Source organism: Chaetodon trifascialis, chromosome 16 (genome assembly GCF_039877785.1).
Source record: "Chaetodon trifascialis isolate fChaTrf1 chromosome 16, fChaTrf1.hap1, whole genome shotgun sequence".
NCBI classification, from domain to species: Eukaryota; Metazoa; Chordata; class Actinopteri; order Chaetodontiformes; family Chaetodontidae; genus Chaetodon; species Chaetodon trifascialis.
The window spans coordinates 22610545-22629726 of NC_092071.1; the positions used below are offsets into that span (position 1 = coordinate 22610545).

General features: G+C 40.1%; 1 protein-coding gene across 34 annotated transcripts in view; it reads left to right on the plus strand.

Annotated features, from left to right (window-relative positions):
• The window catches only part of dlg2 (discs, large homolog 2 (Drosophila)), a 220157-nt gene that overhangs the window by 184294 nt on the left and 16681 nt on the right, over positions 1–19182 (plus strand). For 23 of the 34 annotated variants that reach the window (XM_070982281.1, XM_070982284.1, XM_070982287.1 and 20 more), the window contains 4 exons: positions 9057–9116; positions 10732–10887; positions 15286–15442; positions 18090–18192. In XM_070982281.1, coding sequence (XP_070838382.1) covers positions 9057–9116; positions 10732–10887; positions 15286–15442; positions 18090–18192 — 476 coding nt within the window. The remainder of the gene's footprint in view (positions 1–9056; positions 9117–10731; positions 10888–15285; positions 15443–18089; positions 18193–19182) is intronic. The other 11 variants (XM_070982307.1, XM_070982296.1, XM_070982301.1 and 8 more) reach the window with 2 other exon arrangements.

Sequence of the window (19182 nt, forward strand, 5' to 3'; positions counted from 1 at the left end):
TCCGTCACATTCCTCCTGTCTCCCCCTTGTCCTGACTGATCTGTTTTGGTGTTTCCATCTCCTGTTTTCTTTGCAGTCCAGTTGCGTTTTCAAAGACAGCCTTAAAAAAAAGATCTGGCTTGATAAAGCTGGTTCACTTGATCCCCAGTCAGGATCTACAACATACATTCTGATCACATTTGCTCAAACAAGTAATTAGGAAATTGGGAGAATCAGCGATTTGAAAACCACTGGTCTGCTGTAGTCGTGTTTTTCTTCTGTGTTGTGTTTGCAACTGAATGTCTCTTTGTGAGTTATTTCTGTATGATGTGTTGTTCAGTGCCATTGTGATGCATGCCTGAAAACCATTGGAGTATCAAGTCAATGCTTTCTAATTAAAAACAACAGAACTGTAGTACTTAAATTGTACTTTGCTGTTGGTGGTTCAAGCTATTGTTGAGAAAGGCTTTGGTGATATTGGTTATCAGTGGAATTTATGTTGTTACATACAGTAGGGCTGGGCGATAAAATGATAGCGATATGTCTCGCGATAGACACGTCATCAATATCAATAAATAATGCGTTTGATAAAACATTCGATAATTTTTTTTTCTTCGTCGGAAGAAACCTGAAGTTGCGAAGTGAGGTTGGTTGCATGAACAAAGGCACTCGCTCTCAGGTAACTGAGCAACGTAGGGAGTAATCGCTAATCAGTGAGAGAGACACGCTAACACACCAATCATGTAACATTATCAAGTTCGGTTGCGCCATCTCGTTGTCTCGTGTTTGATGCTTCGCGAGGAGTGAGATGAGAAATAGGAAGTGAGTGCTGCAGCGAGCGAAGAAATTGTCGATAAAACAGGGAAAGTCAGCTCGCCAGTATGGAGTTTTTTGGATTTTATAAGTCGGACCGTAGTCAGACCAATGTGGTCTGTAACTTATGCAAGACTGTCGTCCCCACCAAGACCGGTAACACCGCAAACTTATTTAACCACCTCAGCTGCGCTCACTCTTTGGAGCGCAGCCATATTCGCCAACGTCCAACAACATCTGCAACCGCAGCACCACCGCACAAGTCCACCTCAGTTTCTGCTATGTTTACAAAACACTGCACATACTGTATCTGAAAACATTTTCTCTCTGTTTACATTTTTACACTTTTTTTTTACATTTATTATTTGAGTGTTTTCCATGGTTGTGTTGACATTTCTTTTCCTTTCTGCCTTGATAGCTGAGGGGATTATAATCAGAGGAAGGTTCAATTTAAAATAAAAATGTTTAAATTGAATGTATTTTCCTCCCGGTCCTTATTTTAAATAGGTCATTAAAATATCAATAATTATCGATATCGACCGATATAAAACACTTATATCGCAATAGAGTTTTCTGCCATATCGCCCAGCCCTATTGTTACAGCAAAGGTTGCCTCAGGTCGAACAGCAGCAGTACAGTTTCACAGTGATATACATTTGGACAACAACAGGTTGACATGTGATGTGTCTGCCTTATCTTGCTCTTAATGAACAGTGGAAATGGAAACAAAACCCAGTCTCGGAACTTTCATGAACTCTGAAAGTTCCAGTTTATTCATTGGCAGTCAAAAAACGTCTGCAGTGTTGCTTCTTTTTGTGTTTTTTAGTTTTGTAGGCTTTTCAGTGACTCCTGTCTAACAGCTACTTCCAGTCCAAACAGAAGAAAGTTTAAGATGTCTTGGAGTGAATTCTTGCCAAACGTTAGCAGCCCACCTCAACAGCCCTTGCACCTAATCCCAAAGTAAGCTGCCATATGGCTCAGGACCAAACGGCCAAATTTGTCATCAAGTCAAATCTAAGAGTAGAGCTTTTGTCTTTCTGCTCAGCGAATGTTGCTGGAGGCGGATGTTCTCTCGGCTGCTTGTCAAAGATAAGTTTTGGTGTGAATGGCAGCCTCAGCTGGTCTCTTTATTGGTTATATGTCACGCCATGTAATGAATGACAGAAAAGTGAAGTAGAAAAAGTGGTGGATATCACAATGAACACATGAATACATACACTACACAATCCTTCTCTGTTCGATTAGGTCATTGTTGCATATTTTGGCAAGAATATGTTGTGTTTCTTTTTCCATTTGCAAAATAAAGACTGGTGGGGGAATATTGCAGCTGGGTGATAACAAAAGCTCATTGCAGAGGATAACTGAAGGACCCATGTGTTAAGCTTTGTTGAGTGAAGGATTAGTCCTCCATTCTCTTTGGAGTTAAGAGGTTTATGGTTTGCTCTTGGCCAAGGTGCATCCCTAATAGCCTTTGAGATTACCTTGCTGACCTAAAGTGTAGCACTCCGACAGTAGCTTGTGTGACTCTTGTTCACTGTGTTCTACACATACACAAGTGGATCCTCACTTTTCGTAATGACTGATTGACTGACATTTTATCACTATGGAAGTGATAGTCAAAAATTGTTCCTACTCTAACAAGCTAAATTCTAAATGTTGGGAATTTGAACATTGATATTTCGGTTAAGCCACGTGAGGGAAGAGGGGGGAATCTCTTCTTCTGTATTAGCAATAGCAGAATGATTAAAAAGTTGTTCTGGCAACTCACACCTTTGTTCACTTGTTCTTACTTACCCTATGCTAACAATCCAGAGCCAAGCAGCTCATGTACTGACTGAATTCCTCGTGGAGATAATCTACTAACTACTAACCTATGGAAGGAAAGCAAGAGAGGCAGTTTTTAAGGTTTTTAGGTTTTTTTGGAATCACTGTCAGGCAGAACAGGCATACCAAAATTATTCCCTAGAATAGCTACTTCGCTGCACAAAATTGCTTCTTCTGTTTGTTTCGCGGGGCTTTTGACTTCTAGGCTGAATGTACTGAATTTTGTCCTTGTGGACTGTGGACCTTTGCTTTTATTACTATGCTACCTAGCACTAACAATACTTAAGCCTAATTTGTTCCTGAAGCCTTGATAGTGGACATTTTTTCTAGCAAGTGACTGCTCCTTTGCCTGGATAACTTAGCTAGCGCAAGGTTTGTTTTTAGCCTGGTTGCTATTGCGATTCCTAGCTGGTCTCTGAAACTACTGAACTTCATTATGGCTATCTGTGGACACTGGCTGTTGATTTACTCGTGGTTACAATACAACATCAGATAGCTGAAGCGGGATCTTAAACACATGTGGCCCCTCCTCTGGGCTAAACCTACATCCCAAGCCTGCTCCTTTCCCTGCAACTCAGAGTCGTGGGTCCTGGTCAAGAGTGACAGGGGTTGGGCTAAATGCTCCTTCCCACCTTTCTCATCTTATCCTCTCAGGCTGAACAATAAATTCCAAGCACTGGACAAAGGGGATTGATTGCGCTCTCCAGTCAGGCTCCAACTGGGCAACCATTCAGCTTCTGCCTGGGCTTCCAGTGCCCCCAGGTGTTGTCTCAGCTCTTGCAAGCAGAGCACTGCATGTGTGGACCGCCCGTCTGCCACTCTTTTGAACCGTCTGCCCACTCCAGGTGGTCTGTGCACCTCCAGCTTGGTAGCTGCTGTTGCTCACCAGGACTCTGCTGCTCCACCTGGTCACCGGCCCCCTTAGGTCTCCTTGGCACGCCGCCTACCTACGGTGCTTGTTGTCGGTACCTCCATGGTCCAATATGTAACAGTACATGGTGGCTGAACCTCCTGCTGTCCAGGTGCTTATCACTCTGCGCTCACAACTCTGCCTCTGCAGTTGTTGTCCATGTCAGCATAAATAAACAGGACCTTTTGAACCAAATGACCTCTATCCCTCCCAGGAGGGTTCACACCACTGAATTGACTTTGCACCCCTGTAATGTTTTTACTTTCTGACCTGCATTGAGTCCATCTGACTGTATCTCACTGGCATCATACAGTATTCCTCTTGGGAACAACAACCACTCCCCTATACATTCTGTGTTTTCAACTGCTAGACTAGGTCAGGTAATGCGATTACAGACTGCTGTAGTAATTCCAGTCCATCTAACACCCTTATTCCAGTTGTCTTTGCTCTTTTAAACTCTGTAAGTCTGTGTCTAACGAATCTTTCATCCTCAATGATCTAATTGCATTTTCTTGAGACCTGGCTTATACCTGGGGACTGCTTACCTCAAATGAAACTCTGGCCACCCAGTTGCAATTTTCTGAATGCACAGAGGTAAACTGGCCATGGTGGGGGTATCGCATTTGTTTTTGAGAATCATCTTGCTTGTATATATTCTATGTTTTGGTTCTTTTATCAGTTTGAAAATTTCAACTGTTTGTGTGTGGGATAAACCAATTTGCTGTCTAATCATTTATCAGCCCCCCAACTCAAATGTGGGTTTTGTCAATGAATTCTCTGAGTTGCTGCCATCTGTTATGCTTACATTTGATAGGGCCATGAAAGTTGGTGACCTAACATTCACATTGACAACTGTTCCAACTCATTTACAGTAGATTTTTTTTTAACATTTCCTAATCTTTTAACCTTATGCAACATGTCTCTGGCACCACACATAACCGTGGGCATACCATTGACTTAGATCTTACTCTGGGCATATGAATTCCCTGAATAAGTAAGTAAATCTTTGAGAAAATCTTTGAGAAATTTCAATCTGGTTTTCATCACAAGTGTATTACCTAGACTACTTTACTGAGACTCATCAATGATAAGAAAGTAGCAGTGATACTGTATGATATGAACCTTATGCATGCAGACAAAGGTGAATACTTGATTCTCATTCTACTGGATTTGACTGCTTCCTGGCACCATCAGTCATGCTGTTTTACTTTATTGGTTGCATAACTGTATTAGCATTTCTGGTACAACTTTAAAATCATGTGTGGTATGTGTGGTGTCCCTCAGGGATCGGTCCTTGGCCCAGTCTTTAGCCACTTTCAAGACGTGTCCTGTCACTGTTAGGCTGATGATACACAGATCTATTTCTCTGTAAAACCCATCCATCCATCCATCCATCCATCCATTTTCCATGCCGCTTATCCCTTTCGGGGTCGCGGGGGGGCCGGAGCCTATCTCGGCTGTCTCTGTAAAACCCAATAACCTAAATTAACTGTCCATGATTGCTTAGCTGCCACCAAAGTATGGATGCCTCTCCTCCACCTGAACCCTGACAAAACTAATTTACATTCTTTTAATCGATCCTTATAACTTTTCTATACAGTTGATCAGTTTTTTGGTCCATTTCACTCTAATATCAAATTTACTGCTAAGAATCTTGGTAATGTCTTAGTGTCATCAGTGTATGACTTTTGACCATGTTACTAAGTTTGTTTAGTCCTTTTTCTTCAGCCAAAAAAAATATTGCAAAAATCTGAAGTATGTTGTCCTCTACAGATCTTGAACTATTAATTCAGACTTGATTATTGTGATTCTGTCTACACACATTTCAGTGAAGCTGCTATAAACCCTTTGCATTTAGTTCAGAATGCAGCTGCTATTAACTAGAACTAGCGATGGTCCTACATTACCCCTGTTCTTGCTTCCCTCCGCTGGCCTCCTGTAAAATTCTGAATACACAACAAGATCCTGTTGATTACTGCTAAGGCTCTGCATGACCTTGCCCCCAGTTACATTTCTGATTTCCTCATCCCGTATTCCACTTCTCAACCTCTCCAATTCTCGAATCTCTACCTTTTATCCATCCCCTGCTCCAACTACAGAACAAAAGGTCATCATACCTTTGTTTATCATTTTAGCCACAACTCTCTGGAATCATCTTCCCCCATTCATCAGATTTGCTGAATCTTTGAACTCTTTGAAGTTGCTTCTAAAAACACAAGCCTTGTTATAGATCTCTGTCCTACTTCTGTTTTTGTTTTTTTTTGTTTTTTGTTTTTTTGTTGTGTCTGTTGTCTCTCATTGTGCTGTGCTTTATAGTCCTCTTCAGCCTCTAAATGGCACATACAGGTCCTTACAAGGTCACTGTATTTTGCTCTGATCTGGACTGACTGGTTGCCTCAGCATAGCTCATTGCAGTATGAATGATTCAGCAAGAGAAAGGATGCCAACTGTCCAGACCTGTCTGGCTCCTGCGTCTCGCTAGTTTGTCATTATTGAGACTCGGTACATGCACAGAATCCAGGAATCAAAGTAGAATTAAATCAAAGTAGAAAGATCAGCTGGTACTATCTGAAAGATTTGGTGCTGGGCATGTTCTTGATGTCTTGCTTCAGTTCAATACAGAACATCATTTGTATTTCTGATCTCTGACCTTTGACATGCCTCAAGCTTCAAGCCCACAGTGTTCACTTACCTCAGTCTCTTGTCATTGTTTTCTGCTGTCTGGAAAAAATCACTGTGCAAGCAGATAAAGTGGCTCCATTTTTGTTTTGTGTCCTAATACCTTTGCAGTCATACTTTCTTTGATAGGTTTGCCATGTTGGTTGGTCATGTTGAAATATGATGAGTGAAACACCCTTGCATAAAGGGCAGCTAATATCACCAAATGCAGTGGACAATAAACTCACCCAATCTCGGATTAGCTCTTTATTTTAGGCTTCATGAGTGCCATCTGTTTCTTGAGATACTTAGCTATCACGAAGTATGAAGGATATTTTTGGTTATAATAAAGGTTATAATTAAAACTAAAAGCCCAAATAGAAAATTAAAAGAGATAATATTGAAAAACCACACTATTAGGAATAATTGGGTCATAATTAAACTTACATAAAAAAAAAAGGAAAATTGAAAGAGCAAGCTTAAAATGTAAAACAATCATTTCAAAATGTAAAATCACGGTCATAAAAGGGACATTTACAATACAAAAGCTTAAATGGAAATGCTCAGACTGAAATCTTAAAATGTAAAGATGAAATTGAAAATAGCAAAAGGGAAAATATATGAATATATATGAAAACATCAATCAAAATTTCTTGCCATTTTGCATTTGCCATTTGGCTTTTCAAGATGTATGTAAATGAAGAGGCTTGGTCCAAAGCTGGAGGGAGGGCTTGAAACGGCTGGGGCACATAGGCAGAGAGCACACTGCAATGAAAAGGACTGTTATTTACAATATTTACAAGGCAATGTCTCCAACTTTATGAGGTTCAAGTGTTCTAATATTTCTGCTCACATGGCCTCACACATAAAGTCACCAGCAAAAAGAAATTGATATTTTATATTTGTAATCCATCTATAATTACCTTATATTTTATTTTCCCTCTTTTATCTTGTTATTCTGTGCTGTACATTTTTGTACTGTCTGTGATTGCTCCTGTGGCACCTAAATTTCTCAGGGATCAATAAATTGCACTCTTCTCCTGACTAGTAAAGATGAACAGACTTTAAATGAGTGTACACTATCAGTACACATTTGTTGTGCTTTATGATATTTGCTTCTACTTTGGCAGATCTGCTGCTGAAATTAGAAAGATGTGATGACTCATTTGGCTGTCAACTTAGAGTCACAGTTTATTTACTATTATTACAGTAATTCAGTTAGGATTATGTAGTTAGTCATTTGCTCTGCTGTCTTTGGAAGAAGCTTAATTATTTGTATTTGTGGAATTAGCAGTAACAATCCTGTTTTTCATTCTACTTCTTATTTTAGGATAATGAAATGTGAAAATATGTGTTGTTCAGTAAACAATTAACTATTCCAGACTCTGAAGGTTTCCACACCAGGTTTCAGACATCGCTGTCCCGCACAGTGGTCACCTACACTAACCACTCAGCCACATCTGAGCTGTGAGACGATGTCCAGCTGTGCCTTTGCTGAAAGCCACTGTGGATATCAGAGCACGGTGTGGCTCCTTCTCTAGTTTGGACTGATCTGCCAAACTCACTGTGCTCTTTAGCAGTCAGCTCCCCCTGCTGTCCAGAAGCTGCCTGTGTTCTCCAGCCATTTCAAACCCCCTCTCCGGTCTTTGGGCCACGCCCCCTCATTTACATACAACATGAAAAGCCAAATTTCACATGCGAAATAGAAATTCTTCATGGAACATGGAAAAAATGAAATTTACAATGGAAAATGCTAAAGTGCAAATGCAAAACAATTCTTTTTTTCTGTTTAAGCTTTTAATTCCAGTATTTCCATTTAAGCTTTTTTCATTTTTAGATTTGAGTTTCATGATGTTTCACTTTCCTTGTTTCCATTGCCATCTTTCATCTCCAATTTAAGCTTTCAATTTTTGCATTTCCATTCAGGTTTTTGCAATTTAAATTGTCATGAATAATAATATATAATAGATTAAAGTGTAATAAAATTATAATCAATTTTTGATCTGATATTTTCATTTTCTATTTGGACTTTTCATTTTGATTATGAAAACAAATATTTTCCATGAAGAAGGACTGTAATGTGCGATTTAATGGAGCCATTTTTATGATGATACCAGATAGCTTTAGGTTTACATTTCTTTCTTCAGCCACAGTGAGCCAGTGGGCACAGAGTGGTTTTGTGAAGATGTTTTCATTTTTAAACAGAATGCAACAGCTGGTCAGAGAGAGAGAAAGCAGGAGATGGATGAGGAAGAGAGAAGTGTGTAGGTGGCAATATGCTCAAGGGAGGCCAGAGTGTGTGTGTGTGTGTGTGTGTGTGTGTGTGTGTGTGTGTGTGTGTGTGTGTGTGTGTGTGTGTGTGTGTGTGTGTGTGTGTGTGTCTACATCTGCAGTAGTAGTATGATGGACCAGTGTCTCAAACACACACATTATGCATAATTACTCCTTTCTAAGCTCACATACTGCACTGCATGCTCCAGTTAGCACACTTGAATCCACAAACAGCGCACACTGAGTGCTCACTGAATGTTTAGCCAACGATATGAATTTGCAGTGCTTCTGCAGCAGAGCAGCACTGCCTCTCCATGCAGGAAACTGTGCATGAGCTGACACACTTTGATGTTTCATGATGATCGTGTTGATGATTCTAAATCCCTGACATGGACGTTCACTTCAGTACCTTCAAGGGCTGGCTTTTCTCCTTTTCAGTTATCTCATTTTCTTCTACGCAGCATGCATCAAAGTGTTTCTTTCATCAGTGTCTTAATGTTTGAAAAATCAGCTGTGTGAATGTAAATAGAATTTTTATGATAGAATATGGTTATCTGAAATATGGTTGGTGATCAAAAGTTTACTTTTTCCATCCTATTAGAAATCCCTCGCTAGATGACGGGGAGGGTCACAGGTTTGATTCCCAGCACTTCCAGTTGAGGTGAGATATTTAGTGTGGTCAATCACCTCCTGCATGTTCTTGCATGTTTTGTCACTGACTCGTTTGGAATGGAAATTACATCATAGCACCTCTTTTAAGCATGAGCCCCTTTTCATTTGGTTCTGGATGCCTGATTGAATGCTGTGAAGAATTCTGAGGTACTGCTGAATGTTTCAGCTTAAATCGTTCTCCTCAGATGTAACCTCTCTATCATTTAAAATATATATGAGTGTAACCTTTTTAAAAGTTATTATCATGCCCCGTTATGTTGTACAAAATGCTGCAGTATATAACCTTTCCAAATAAGGTGGTCACCGGTGAAGAAGTTGAAAGTGATAGATTGCTTTGTCTGGGGAGCGTGCTAACACATTAAAAAGAGAGTACAACATTTGAATGAAGAAATAACACGGTCCTTGTCTTACAAATAAAGAGATGAATCGATAGCAATGAAACACACCATTGCCTAATCCAATATGCTCACGGATTTTGCTTCTGCAGTCTTACCTGGTCTGGTATGACCAATAGTTTATAGTGGCTAATGTTAGCAAACTTAGAATATGTGTAAAATACTTAAGCATTTAGCAAACGTTTTAGCATTTACCATTAACTTATGAACACAGTGGCAGAGGTTTTGCCTAAACATCAGAATTTGGCTTTAACATGCACATATATATTGAATCATCACAGGTAATCAACGATATACTTAAACTGAAGATAAACCTTGCTGCCAAAACAAAACACATAGTTATATCTCTTTATTGAATGGCAAAAAAGTACATATTTTAAGAGCTCTTTGATCAGCTTGCTGCATACATTTTAATAGCATAAATGAGTTTTTCTTAAAACTGATAGGAATCATTTAGCTTTTTTAAAACCACTGCCACATGTAACATTAGTTTCATGAATAACCATGACAGCAAGTGCTGAAACAGCTACAGTTGTCGACTCATCAGTGCCTGAACATCAATTGTTCACAGTTTTTCTCGTTTCATGTGCTGTCTGTCATTGTCACTTAACAAAGAATGGCAAACATTCTTTGTCTCCAGCTTCTCAAATGTCAGGATCTTCTGCTTCTCTTTTTTTTTCATTGTAAATTGAACATTGCTAGGTTTTAGACTGGTGGTCCGACAAAAAAAAAAAAAAAAATGCTTTTTGAGGACATTACTTTGGACTGTGGGAAATTGTCCTGAGCATTTTCAAAATTTTCTGATGTTATAGACTGAACAGTTGATCAGTTGATCAAATGAATAATTCAGACAGATCAGTCAATAATGAAAATAATTGTTAGTAATAGCCGGAGTATCAGAATGACTGGTTGATCAGTAATCATGGTGAATGTATATCATACAATGATATTGATTCTGGCAGGAAATGACTTTCAAAGACATTAAGCATGCCAACTCTCCGTCTTTTGTGCTTTGACCAGCAAGAACCAAAATCAATTTCCACCACGTACCAGTACTTCCTCTCTCTGCCACGCCTCATACTGCTTTATTTCTTCTCTTCTTCATATCTTTCATCTGTGTGCCATAATCTTTGTTTGTCCCAGAGCCTTCATCCACACCTCTGTCTCTGGACACTAACCTCTCTGCTCTTGTCTCTCACTCCACTGTAGGCCTCCTGAGCCAGTTTACAGCACTGTGAACAAACTATGTGAAAAAGCACCCTCCCCCCGACACTATTCCCCAGTGGAGTGCGACAAAAGCCTCCTCCACTCCGCTCCCCTCCCAAACTATCACTTAAGCCTGTTCCCTGACTCGGACATCACCAGGTACTTTCCACCACCACCACCATCACCACCACTCTGTGCTCTGCCGCTGTGTCCCATCTCACCTTGTGAATGGCATGCCATCTTACCATATCATCTTCTGTAACCACCTGGTTTTCTCTTATGCACTCAGTGTCCCGCTCCCTCCTTCGAGCCGGCAGCAACCATGTCTTGGTGTTGTTTTCTCAAGCTAGCATGCCTTTCCTCCCTCCGCTTTCTTCTCTGCTCTGAATTGGCAAGAGCCTCCTAGCCTTATCTGCCACCAGCACATTGCCAGTCTTATCCATGCTGGAAGAAGTACTCAGATCTTTTACTTACAGTAAGTAGAAGTAGCAATACCACAGTGTAGAAATACTCTGTTGCAAGTAAAAGTCATGCATTTAAAATGTTACTTCAAAAAAGAACAAAAGTATCAGTTCCAACATATGAATACTTAAAGTACCAAAAGTACAAGTACTCATTATGCAGAGCGGTCCATTTCAGAATAATGTTTATTGTATAATTGGATAACAATTATACAGATCCATTAGTGTAATATTCATATTGTTGTGCATTAATAGCTGATTTTATTGTTCTCTCATGTCCATTCTGTTCCTTAAGTAATTAAGATTTGAATTGTCCTTCAGTGCAATTGAAACTGTGAGTCATTTCTAAACATCATAGGACAGATGAGATGCTGTGCATTATGGGTGTTGCCATCTCCTGAAAATGACGTTGGAGTGAGCAGGGATGTACCATTGAATACAGTCCCTCCATCCTCCTGTCTCTGTCCGGCTCCCCTGATTGTTGGAACTAAGATGCGAGGAGGAGATATGAACGAGGGAAGCAGAGAGCATCTTAGTCCAAAGGGAAGCACCCACATGGAAATGGAACGTCAAGGATTGGTTCGGTTATAAATGTGCCACTGCAGAGGCTGTTGCATGCTGCCAAGGTGACAAGTGACCTTGCTTGTTGTGCTCCGATACTTTTACAAACCTAATTCTTTCAAGCTCGATCTTTGACCTCCTACCAGTGCCTAAACCTCGCCACCTACTGCCTATCTGTGCTGCATATACATTCATAACAGTGTGCTTGATTTAGAATGAAATAATGCTGTTAAGAATTTTATGACATTTAACTTAATACATCAGTTTGTGTGTGTGTGTGTGTGTGTGTGTGTGTGTGTGTGTGTGTGTGTGTGTGTGTGTGGGCATGTTGCTGCCTGCCATATCCAAACAAATATTTCGTTTCTCTGCATGTGAGAATGAATCAAAACGTACTTTTCACTGTTTAACTTCATGCTTTAAAGTCAACTTTGTTCAGCTGATACATTTCCGGGTTTTTGCTGTTACCATGGTAGCACAGTTCCTCCACAGATTAATTTCAGTCTCAAGTGAGTAAAAATGAGTTATAAGTGCATTTCTCCTATGACTGATCCAATATACAGTGAATCACATCTCTGGGACTGGGGACAAGCAAAGGTGCACTGAAGAGCCATGAAATAAGGAGCCTGTATTGACAGCTTTAAAATTGAGTCATTCAGCGGCCGAGCTGAATTCTTGGCGAAGCCTAGCTGAGCTTAAAATGAACTGCAGTGTTAAATTAGAGGAGCGACCACTTCTTCTTTAGATAATAGAGTTTTGTAATGCAGGACAATCCATCCCTTTAGAAATAGTGCTTGCTTTTACAGCTGGAGTCTATCACTATTCCTCTATGATGCTATTTTATTCTGTCAATATGTGCAGCAGATTGGATTTTGATGAATGCTCTGGGAATTTAACATGATATGTAGAGCTGACTGTTGTTTTTTTTTTATTTCTTTCTGATTAATTTATATAACAATATTGCTTTTATAAAACAGTTACCAATAATGGCAATATGAAAGAGGAATACACAATAATTTTCATGTAGTTTTTAATTAATCAGAAATACATATTATCCGATGAAATAGCCCCGCTGTAAAAAAAAAAATAGTCCCACCTCTCCGTACGTTAGCTCTGCATGTCGTCTATTCCTCGCCTTTTTTTCAGGAAAACGTCACTGCTCAATCAACTCTACCATTGTTAACCCTATCTGGAGGTGAAAGTTAACCTTAAACATGTGAATTCAACTAATTTAGTCTATTTGTTAACATCGTCAAAACACCGCAGCAACTTTTTGCTACCTACTGTAACAGTTTGTTGTCATGGATACATTGTTGCTTCTCTGACAATCAGCCCCGTAATGTAAACATGTAAACACAATTTTAGTTTTAATCACACGGTTGCATTCAGGTCTTTCTGATCTGAAAGATCTGTTTGACAGTGCACCAAGGAACCAATCATCTGTCAGTTTGCCACATGGTAGAACAAACAGGTGTTTACTGCAGAAAGACAACAGTGTTGCTGTTTTGTAGAAAGTGAATGGCCTGACTTTTAAAACCTCCTTTTCAGATTAGATAATAGAAACAACAGAAGAAAGTAGTGTGGCTACATACGGCCACATAATTGTCAGTCACTTGCTGGTGAGTTTCTCCTTTTCTGAATGGACAGTGTAATGAAGAAGGATGTTATATAATGTACAGATTGCACAGGTCTTGCAGGTTCTGATGTGCAGACTTGGCCTCATCATATATGGTGGCTTTACTACTATTTTTTTGTACTCTGGTGGGCTCAGAAGACTTTGGTTCAGTTGTACAAATCCACCCAAAGAAGCATTATCCAGCTGTGACTGATCCTAAGTCTGTGGCTTAGGTGTACATCTTGAGCTTCATATATTCGGTGCAGATACAGTGCAGAGAACCAAAATGTCAGGAACATGAAGTTGAACCACCAAAGTTAACTTGTTTTTCAAATGTAGTTCACTTATTGTAACCTTGTTATTCATGTTTAGAATGTTTGATTAATCAAGTGTTTACAGTGGGGGGTTGATTAAGTGTCAGCTATAATAACACATCAGCAATAAACTACTGAAAGCTTGTTTTCCACTGAATGATCATAGACTATGATCGGCTTTGTTGAACAGACTGCTGGCTATGATATGCATAGGAAGAAGAAACCGTGCTCTCCATATTATGTCTCCTCTGCTCTTTGCGTGAATGATTCCTTTATCTGCCCCACAGCAGCTTTCTGCAAAGTCTTATCTATTTATAACTTAGACAAAATGTCAATTCATTCTGTAGGGCATCAAAACTGCATTGCTGCATGATCAGAATTTATTGGCATAAACTTGCAGGGCTGCAAAGATGGTTGAAAATGGCAGAGGGAAGATTGGAATCAGGATATCGGTGCTCCATTTGAAATTCCTGTATGTATGCAAATCAGCCTGTTGTTGGGGATAATTTCAGTCTGCCTATTTTGAAGTTGTACAGAATTCATGGAAACGGTTCTGTCACTAACTACAAGTTATGTTACAGTTTAGCACAAAACCAAATGTTTGTACACAACACTGGCTCGTTTAATCAAGTGAAGCCACCGATGTTCAGGAAACTGACATGTTTTCAAATGATGATCAGTAGGAGGCTGGTTTTGTTCACAGTGAAACACCGTCACGGAAGCAGTTGGGTGGACCACAGGGGACAGTTAATTGGTACCTCCAAAGAACAAGAGACAATAAGCGTGTACTCAACAGCTTTGCTCTGAAAAGCCTCAAGAAAACGGCCTGAAGCACTCAGTGATGCGGCTCTGCTTCTTCATGCTGCTGGAGTTCATGCATTCGCCTGCAGATGGCAGTATGCTGCTTACATTGTGATGACATTTCTGTGCTTGGTTATCCCCTGGAAGGGCTTTTAGATATGTCAGGTGTCACTTCATGATAAATATGGTGGGCAAATTACAAAATGTCAAATAGTTTGATTTCAGTGTTGTTTGCTTTGTCAGATAGTGCTCCTGAGGAATGACTGCTGTCATCACACCATAGATTGCACTTCTTTCAGTGCCCCACCATGTACACTGTGGGTGCTACTTCAGTGCGAAACAACAAAAACTTTTTCATATGGGATGCCTTGAGCCAAACCTTCTTGAAAGGAGAGACTGTGGCCAAAAGCACAGCATGTTTCTTTTTGAGTCTGTACCCTGAAAATGCTTCAGCAGCCCTATTTGACCGAGCGTCCTTCAGTATATGTTTGTACATGTCTCATGCATGTATGCTAGTGTGTGTATGTGTGAGAGAGCGATGGAAAGCAAACCAGTGTGTGTGCCTGCATGTGACGAGCTTCCTTTTCCGTCAGAACTGAATTGGGGACAAGTGATCTAAGTAGAGCACCGTATCCCTGTGGAGCTCCAGCAGTCTTCGAGCTCCGTTGCCTGAGCAAAGCATCACTGAGGCTTTTGTCGGTGCTCCGTGCGATTGTTGTCCACCTCTCTGTCCTCCATCACCCAAGCTGAAGATGCTGAAACCCTCTGACTCTCCCGAGCTGATGTACTATCTGAACTGTCTATACAGGGAACCCAGGAAGGTCGTCCTCCACAAAGGCTCCACAGGCCTGGGCTTCAACATCGTGGGCGGAGAAGACGGCGAGGGTATCTTTGTCTCCTTCATCCTGGCAGGAGGGCCCGCTGACCTGAGTGGAGAGCTGAGGCGAGGCGACCAGATCTTATCGGTGAGTGAGCCACCTCAGCCTGATTACATACATACAAGACACACACTCATGCTGGACAACATTCAAAGAGGTTATAAGGCATGTTTTGTCTCATATGTTGAAAAGAAGTACAATAATCTTTAATAACTCAAAATACAAGCTCCTTCCATCCAAATGTAAAAAATCCTTTACTTGTTACATGTTCTGTTACAATCTTGATATCAGAAGTGATCAGAAAAGGCCCCAAAATAACTGAGCAAAGACTGGACAGCTGGTTTTTAACCTGTACTTTTAAAATGGTCGACACCTTGATAAACCTTAGTGTTCCCATGTATTAATAGAGAGTGTAATAGTCCCACTGGCCTAGATTCATTTTCTGGGCCAAACACTAACAAGCTAGTCCTTTTTTTTTCTTTTTTAAGTCCTGCAGCATTTCTCCAGTGTTACCACAGAGAAGTGTAGTGCATCTGTGGCAGTTACTAATAAGTACATTGTACACCCATCATATTGAATAGTATGCTTCTCAGCTCCAGAAATGCCGTTATATTCCTGGGTTTTCCACTCTGAACCGTTTTGACGTTGTATCCTTTTAACTTTAAACATCATGGTGGTTGTTTTTGCTCAGGTTTAAGCTTTTTTCACCCTTTAGTCCAAACAGACTGTAGCAGTTGTTAAATGAAGGTGGGTAAAGTCTTTTTTACTCTCTGTAATCAACATGGTTATGCAGACTAAATTAGTCTCTTGCTCATTAGTCTTTAGCACATCACCTTGAACTCAGTAAAAATGTTACAAGGATTTTCAGTATTTTCTGACAATTTAATTGCAAAAAGAATGAATCAATTTATTGATCATGGGGAGGAAATGTAGTTATAGCCTCGAAATTAAGTAACATTTCCTTTGGAAGGATTCAGGCTGGTGGTCATCCTGAATGTCTGGGCGAAATGTCGCTATATGCAGGAGGTGTAACAGACTATCTACTGAGTGACAAACGTGCAACAGTCAGCATTTGCTGTTGTGCATTCAAAGGAAAAAAAGATATTGATTAAACGGTAAAGAGCTGAGGAGCATTAGCTTGCTTAGATTCAGATCACCAAAGAGCAACATGAAATGATGCTGTACAAGTGTCTCTGCAACTAACTAAACACTTAATACTCTGAGTCATGAAATCCAGATATATAGTCCAGAATATACTTTGAAATCCTCACAATTTTGACCTTTTCAAAACTGAGTATTCACATTCTGCTCATTCTACACATATTGTACCTGCACTCTATACTTCAGAGCAGTGTGATTATACGCACTGGAAGACGGTGTAAAGTGTAGAATGGTGTGTTTTTTATGTCTTACCTGGGTACATTTTCATCATGTAAAATGAGATTGAGATGTATTAAGTGACACGACCTGGCTCGCTCACTCAAACTTTTGAAAATCCATTTGATATGAACTTAAAGGACTGCTTTAAGTGTACAGCAGAGATGATTTTTTTCCTGAAATGTTTGCACTCTGATTTCCTCAGTAGTAGGTATTAGCATTCCACACCACATTTAACAGTCTTATCTACCTGTAAATATGATTTTACTTTAAAAACATCCCATTTTCAGAAAAGCAGTTTTTAGTGAGAGCAACATTAGCTGACAGGGAGGCTTTTACTGCATGGACTTTGAGGTAGAGCAGTGGATTATCATTTTGATAAGGAAGTTCAACAAACTCCTAAACAACATTTCCATGGTCGCTGTTGCCTTTGTGGGCAATATCAGTTTTGTGTTTTCACAATAATTATCACTTGACATCCACACCCAGTAAAGCAGTGGCTTTACAATCTGAGGTTCAAAACACATCCTGCATAGTTTGCTCACAGCACGAGAGCCGTACACCAAATGAGAAAAATGAATGTATGTATGATGACTTACTGAGATGATGAACAGATTACACGGTTTTCCAGTAACTGGCAGGAAGTGATTGTTCTGCCTCATTATAATTAATTGTAGCAGTTTGCCTCCCACGCTAATGCCACACTGTGCGACAGATTACACTGCCTCATTCCATTGTAGTGTTGTGGTATTGTGTAGCCTGCAGATTGTTGAATCAAATGCACTGCCTGGCTGTTAAATTGTGTCAAATCAGCACCTTGATCTACCTTGATCAAAGCAGGCAGGTAATATTCCAACAGTGGCCTGGTTTTGAGATCTAACAATAACTTCCTCTGTCTCTCCTCACTTATTGGCCATGCATTCTTCTGTCTCTGCACACTCTGTGTACATATCCATTGTGGGTATATTGCATTTACACCTGAAGCTCTTTGGTCTGTTGCCATTTCCACAGTTGACCTAACACTGAAGGACAGCACACCAACTGTGAAGAGAGTGTCAGAGATAAAAATGGAAAACAGCATTAATCCTCTTAATTAAAGAAACAGAGAAACAGAGACTTCCCTCCTCGAAATGACCATTTTAATGTGAATTATATGGAGCCCACCCTTCTCACATTATATGAAGGACAATCTGATTTTAGCAGCAGCTCTTGATAATGTGATAACATTACAGAACATGTAATTGTACAGGTGTGAAATATAGCGCAGCTCATCTGTGTTGCAGGTCATTGTAACGTGTCCAATAAAACAGACATTCCACAAAAATAATAACGTGAATGTTCCTTGTTGTTAAAACAGGTAAATGGCATCGACCTACGAGGAGCTACACATGAACAAGCAGCAGCAGCACTGAAAGGAGCTGGACAGGTGGTCACCATCATCGCCCAGTACAGACCTGAAGGTGAGTCAGCCTGTGGGATGAACGTCCTGCTCAGCAGCACAGTCACACACAGGAGACGGCTTAGGTACATCTCCTCTACCCACTGAGGGATTTGGTCATAATCAGGCCAAATGATGGCTCGCCTTATGTTTCATTGCAAACTGTGCTCACATGGCTCTACCATACCCCTCCAAGAATTAAAGCTCTGTTGAGCTACCATAATAACAGCACCACACAGAATGAAATAAGAATTAAAAGCAAAAAGTGACAGAGAGAGATTAAAATGACCGCACTATGAAACAGCCTGTGCACAGTATCTTAGACCAAAGACAAACAATGTAAGAGCCTACAGGAATATTGTCATGCCTACATACTGCACCTTTAGGATTCTTACCCTAATAAAGTTGCAGGAAAGCCATCTTTTGTGGATTTAATGTTTAAAGTTTTTTATTCATTCATTTGATTCATTTAAACATGTAAATAAGAAGCAGTGTTTTAAAGACTCTGCCTCCATGTTGTGACAGCTTCACCAGTCTGTGCCATAGCAGAGCTGGTGGGATTTATGCAGTCTGAGAAACAAAAATCGTGCCACCTCATAGCTTAACCTGGCAAACAATGCAAGGTCACTCACTTCTCATGTCATGTTCGCTTTGGTTTGCTTTCTTTTGTCCTTTCATTGCATCACACATGGCTGCAGACATTGAATGGTCTCCTCAGCGGTTCTCTCATAGACGAAATTTGAGTTAAGGTGACGCTTCAACTGAACTGTCAGATTTCACTTTCAGAATAAGAGCTCCATGAGCCTCAGTGAAAGTGTCCATCAGCTGTTTTTTTTTTAAGCAGTGCACAAAGTGTTCACCTCAGTATGATGAATTATCAGATACCTTGGCAAAGAAAAAAAATCTCCCACTGTAATGAGTGGTAACAGGAAGTAGTCTGATTCAGAGGTTGTACAGTATAGATAATCTTTAAATAAATATTAAATAGTGCAGTTGTGTGCCGTACATTCAA